The sequence below is a fragment of the Orycteropus afer genome, unplaced genomic scaffold (assembly GCF_000298275.1).
Source record: "Orycteropus afer afer isolate SDZICR_OR568_19922 unplaced genomic scaffold, OryAfe1.0 scaffold00325, whole genome shotgun sequence".
NCBI classification, from domain to species: Eukaryota; Metazoa; Chordata; class Mammalia; order Tubulidentata; family Orycteropodidae; genus Orycteropus; species Orycteropus afer.
Genome location: NW_006921912.1, coordinates 762,122 through 768,087, shown reverse-complemented (window position 1 = coordinate 768,087; position 5,966 = coordinate 762,122). Strand labels below are relative to the sequence as shown.

At 36.6% G+C, this 5,966-nt stretch overlaps 1 protein-coding gene across 1 annotated transcript in view; it reads left to right on the top strand.

The window, feature by feature from the left end:
* Positions 1-249: 249 nt before the first annotated feature.
* Positions 250-5,966, top strand: part of CHEK1 (checkpoint kinase 1) — a 42,079-nt gene continuing 36,362 nt past the window's right edge. Inside the window, exons 1-4 of the mRNA XM_007952130.1 lie at positions 250-314; positions 1,738-1,961; positions 3,340-3,404; positions 3,498-3,567. Of these exons, the coding sequence (XP_007950321.1) occupies positions 250-314; positions 1,738-1,961; positions 3,340-3,404; positions 3,498-3,567 (424 nt within the window). The remainder of the gene's footprint in view (positions 315-1,737; positions 1,962-3,339; positions 3,405-3,497; positions 3,568-5,966) is intronic.

Below are 5,966 nucleotides of genomic sequence, written 5' to 3'. Positions count from 1 at the left end.
GGCCTAAAATAAGCAGAATTCTAACCCTCAGTTTGCGTGAGGACTGTTTTAAACAACAAAATGCCTAAGTTTAGGGAACTTATTTTGATTTAGAGACTGGGATAAACTATGTAAGGAGAAACCAAGAGCTACTGTTTATTTTGGGGAATCGTGATAGAGCTCAGTTGTTTTACAGGTGATTGAAGCTTGCACTCATCCCAGGGCTTTTCTGGGATCTTGCCTTTTACAGCCCCGCTACTTAGTGGAGTCATGGCAGTGCCCTTTGTGGAAGACTGGGACTTGGTGCAAACCCTGGGAGAAGGTGCCTATGGAGAGTGAGTTCGAGTTCTTTTACCCCACCTACACACTTGCTTAAGCTTTCTGTCTATTACCTGGGTTCTTGTTGGTTGTCTTGGGGTTCTTTATCCTAATATAGTGGCACTTTAGAGAACAGATATGTGCATTTGAAATCCAAAACTTTTGGGAATTGAAGCTACAAAATCTTTTGGAAGGATTAATATTATTGTTTTCTTTTACATTTTCTTTGTAAAGAGCTGGAAGAGACCTTTGAAATCATTGTTTCCTTTCCCATATATTCCTTCCTTGTATTTAAGCATTGTGATTAAATGAGCAAATGAACAGACTTTGAAGATAGACTGCCTGGTTTCAAGACCTTTATCACCTGCTGGTTACTGTTTTGTGATTTTTTTTTTTTAATAGACTTTTTTTTTTAGAACAGTTTTAGGTTTATGGAAAAATTGTACTGAAAGTACAGAGTTCCCATTTATGCTTCCTGCTTTGCACATTGTTCCTCCCATTAACATGCATTCCTGTGGTACACTGTTACAGTTGATGAAGCAGTATCGACACATTAGTAACTAAAGTCCCTAGTTCATATTGAGGCTCTCTCTCTCTGTGTTGTACAGTCTTATGGGTTTTGCCAAACACTTAATGACACATGTCTACTACCATTACAGCATCATACAGAATATTTTCACTGCTCTAAAAATGCCCCGTGCTCCACCTATTCATGTTCTCCACCACTGAACTTTTCACTGTATAGTTTTGCCTTTCCAGAAAGTTGTTATTTGGAATCATACAATATGTAGCTTTATCTGACTGACTACTTAGCACTATGTATTTAAGGTTCTTATTTTGTGATTTTAGGCAAGTTTCTTATTGTATTTTTGTGTCTCTATTTCCTCATCTTATGATGGCAATAATAATATTTATCTCATAAATGTTTTGAACAGGAGTCACAGGCATATAAACCAAACCAAATTCACGGCCGTAGAGTTGGATCCTACTCATAGAGACCTCTCCTTGGGTTTTCGAGGCAGTATCACTATGGAAGTAGATTGCCCAACCTACCTTCCAAGGAGTGGCTGGTGGATTTGAACCACCAGCCTTCTGGTTAGCAGATAATTTCAATGACAGTGAAAATTGAATGAGTACAAATAGGTGATGTGTGCTAGATTTGCCTTTATGCAAATTCAGTTTATTTAGTCAAGCATTTATTAAATGGCTTGTGTGTACAGCATAATAACTTATTTGGAACATTAGCTATCATACTACTTCATATTTCAGAAAAGAGTAGTATCTGTTGAGAACATGGCAGAAACTGTTTTTATGTTTTTATTTATTTATTGGTGGAAAAAATAATAAAATAGTTTGAGACTGAGTCCTGTTTAAGTTTTGAAGTTTTAAAAATAGAATGTAGGTGTCTAGAGTATTATAACTCTTCTTTTTCCTTTTTAGAGTTCAACTTGCTGTGAATAGAAGAACTGAAGAAGCAGTTGCGGTGAAGATTGTGGACATGAAACGTGCCATAGACTGTCCAGACAATATTAAGAAAGAGATCTGTATCAATAAAATGTTAAATCATGAGAATGTAGTGAAATTCTATGGCCACAGGAGAGAAGGCAATATCCAATATCTGTTTCTGGAGTACTGTAGTGGAGGAGAACTTTTTGATAGAATAGGTATGGGATAAAAAGTGTTCTAAGTCAGTGTTCTAATGATTTAAGATGCTTATTCTACTCAACAAGGAGCTCTGGTAGCATAGTGCCTAAGGCTGTTCGACCCACTAGCCACTCCTCGGAAGGAAGGTTGGGCAATCTACTTCTGTAGTGATACCGCCTTGGAAACCCAAGGAGGGGTCACTATGAGTTGAGGCTGACTCAATGGCAAAATAACAACAATTCTACTCAACAAGTTTCTAAATTTATTTTTTATTCTTGAGTCTGGTATTGGGTCATTGACTATTCAGAATTGCTTATGCAACAGTGAAATTAGAGTAAATTTTCTTTCTTTTTTTGCAACTTGAATTAACACATAAAAGCATTTATAGAGTCACTCAAAGAAAACATTTTTCCCAAGTTATGTATGTGATTTTGATTGGGATTGCTGTTTTATCGAGTTTAAAAATATTCAAACTGTAGTTTCATGTTCAAAATACCGTGATTGTAATGTATTTTTTTGCCTAAATATTTTTTCTTTGCATACATTCTAGCTACATTAAATCATAGCATGCAGTTACATAACCAAAAATGTTACATTTCTTTATTGACTTAAGTGAAATAATTGAGAATTTTATAGGATTTTTAAAATACAAATTGTTTAGTACTTTAATGTTCTGTGTTGATTCAGAGGATTGATACTACAGAGCACTCAGAGGTGTATAAAATATATTTTCTGAACCTAAGTTTATTGTTTAAAGCTATTAACAATTAAAAAACAATTACTGGGGGCTACTATATATATATATATGCATATATATATACATATATATATATATATATGTATATATATATATCAGAAGAGAGCTGAGGATAAAAGAAATCAAGAGTTGAAGAAGGAGATCAAAATATAAAAAGTTAATGAATCACAGAGTATTTCTTAATAAATGGTTATTTCCTCACAGGCATTCATGGCTTTGTAGTATAAGCAATTACATGAAATTTAAACCTATTGTTCAAATTTTAGTGAAATTAGCTTACATGCCCAGGCTTGCACTTTGGCAATTACATTTCAGCAGTGAGAAAAATATTGTTAAATCATTTAGAAGAAATATGGAAGAAGTTGAAGGGTATCAAGTAAATCAAGGTTATTGTAAGAGTAAGCCATGGCTTGCATTCTTGATTTGTTATTTCTCTCTGCAATTTTCCTGTGATGTGTTAGTTCATTTTTGCTATTTTACAGATAGGAAAACTGAATTATTAGGTACCATATGTGTAAGTGGATTCCTGGTTCTTTTAATTGTCAATGGCAAACATACATGCTTAACATTGATACTAGACTATGTGGTTCCTGCTTTGATTATATTTATCCAGTAAACTGACTTTCTTAATTATTTTACAGAGCCAGACCTAGGCATGCCTGAACAGGATGCTCAGAGGTTCTTCCATCAACTGATGGCAGGGGTGGTAGGTACAGCTCATGTTTTCCCTTCTACTTAAAATTAGTAAAAGTGAAGTAAGTTACCAGATTTTGGTGTTTCCTCCTTTGCTACCTCTTAGGTGTATCTGCATGGTATTGGAATAACCCATAGAGATATTAAACCAGAAAATCTCCTATTGGATGAAAGGGGTAAGTTGGACATTTTTTCGTTGTATCTAAATAGTATTTAAACAGCTATACAAAGCAGAATTGAGGCTTTTTCATTACTGGAATTTCAGGACACAAAAATCTGAAAAGGAAATTTGGATAGTTCAGTATATTTGAACTTGACAGGATCTTCATGATGTAATTGTGGATAAGTTAGATAAATCTAACCTAGATGAGGAGCTATAAGACTAGTCTTTTTTTTTTTTTTTTTTTAATTTTTATTGTGAGCTGGGTGAAAGTTAACAGAACAAATTCATTTGCCGTACAGCAGTTCATATACATTTTGTCTCATGACATTGACTACAAATTACCACAGTGCAACAGTTCCCCTCCCACTTCCTCACCATAGTTACTTCTTCCCTGTGTCCCTCTCTCAATGCACTCCTGCCCCCTGAGCTGTCTCCCTGTGCATAAACAGCCCTTCTTTCTCCCATGATTGATCTCTCCAAGGAATGTATCTACCTAATGTAAATGTTCAGCTCGTATGCCTGTCTTTTGTTTGTCTAGAAGCCACAGAGTGGGTTCACTTCCAGACCTGAAGGGCAGCTAGGGGCCATTGTCTCAGGGGTTTCACCACACTCTTATCAGACCAGCAAACCTGGTCCCCCCCTTATTTATTTATTTATTTTTAAGTTTTGAGTTTATTCTCCCACTCTATCCAGGATCTCCTACATAGATCTCCCTCCGAGTGGTTGACAGTGATATCTGGCCATCATCTAGTTCTTCTTGTCTTATAGTCATATAGGCTGAGGGTTGCATGGTGTACTAGTCACTTGGACTTACTGTTTCCATGCGTCTTTGCTTGTCCTTCATTTTTCTTCCCTCTGGATGAGGAGAGACCCATTGTTGCATGTAGATGGCTGCTTGCAAGCTTTTAAGATCCCAGTCGCTACTCGGCAAAGGAGGATGTGGAACAATGTTTTGTGTAGTATGTTATGCCAGTTGAGCTTGATGTCCCCTGCGACTATGGTCCCGAGCCCACAGGTCCAACTACTCACTTCCTCTGGGTAGCTGGCTGTGGCCAAGAAGTGACTACAACCTTGTTCCTCGTCAGCTCTACTATATACCTGAGAATTCTTACAGAAAACACCAGTACACTTGTAAAGACGTTGTCTGCCAATCCTGTATATGGTCTTGGGCACACTTCTCCCTGCATAGACATACCTAATCATTTAGCCTGTCCACCATTTATCCACTGTCGATTGATGTTTGGCATCACTGACAACACAGTACTTACTGTATGTGCAAAAGGGTTTATCTTTATTGTCTGTACCTCCTATGTACTTCTCTATGTCTTCCTCTTCCTCAGTGCCACCATCTTGATCACTTATATTTGGTACATTGCCCTTCTCTTCACCCAAATCAATACTTGTTTCTGCCTATCTAGCAGTGTTCCCTCCCCTCCCCTCCCACCCCTGGTAATCAACCAAGAAAATTCCTTCCATATATAAACCTTTCCTTGACTTTTTATAATAATGGACTAATACAATATTTGTCTTTCTGTGATTGACTTATTTCACTCAGACTTATGATGTCTTCCAAGTTCATTCACGTTATGCAGTGTTTTGCCGAATCTACGTTATTTCTTAGGGTTGCATTGTATCCATTGTGTGTATGTACCATAGTTTGATTATCCGTTCTTCTGTTGATGGGCACGTAGGTTGTTTCCATCTTTTTGCTATTGTAAATAGTGCTGCGACGAATGTGGGTGTGCATATATCTGTTCTTGTCTTGGCTCTCACTTCTTTAAGATATATACCTAGTAATGGAATGGAAGGGTCAAATGGTATTTCTAATTCCAGCTTTTTATGGAATTGCCATACTGCTTTCCATGGTCATTGTATCATTTGACAGTCCCACCAGCAGTGTATGAAAGTCCCAATCTATTCACATCCTCACCAGCATTTGTTATTTTCTGTCTTGTTGAACTTTGCCATTAGTGCTGGGTTGAGATGGTATCTTATTGTTTTGATTTTCTTCTCTCTAATGGCTAATGATCATGAACATTTCTTCATGTGTTTATTGGCTGCCTGGATATCCTTTTTGGTGAAGTGTCTATTCATGTCTTCTGCCCATTTTTGAATTGGATTATTTGTCTTTTTTTGTTGAGGTGCTGGAGTTTTCTATACATTTTAGAGGTAAGTCCCTTGTTAGATATATCATTGCCAAATATTTTTTCCCAATCTCTAGGTTCTCTTTTTACTCTTTTGGAGAAGTCTTTGGAAGCACATAAAAATTTAATTTTCAGAAGGTCCAATTCATCTAGTTTCTCTTCTGCTGTTTGTGCATTTTGGTTATGCTTGATAGTCTATTTATGCCATCAATAAAGGCCCCTAAATTTGTCCCTCTTTTTTCTTGAGGAACTTTATAGTTTTAGGTTT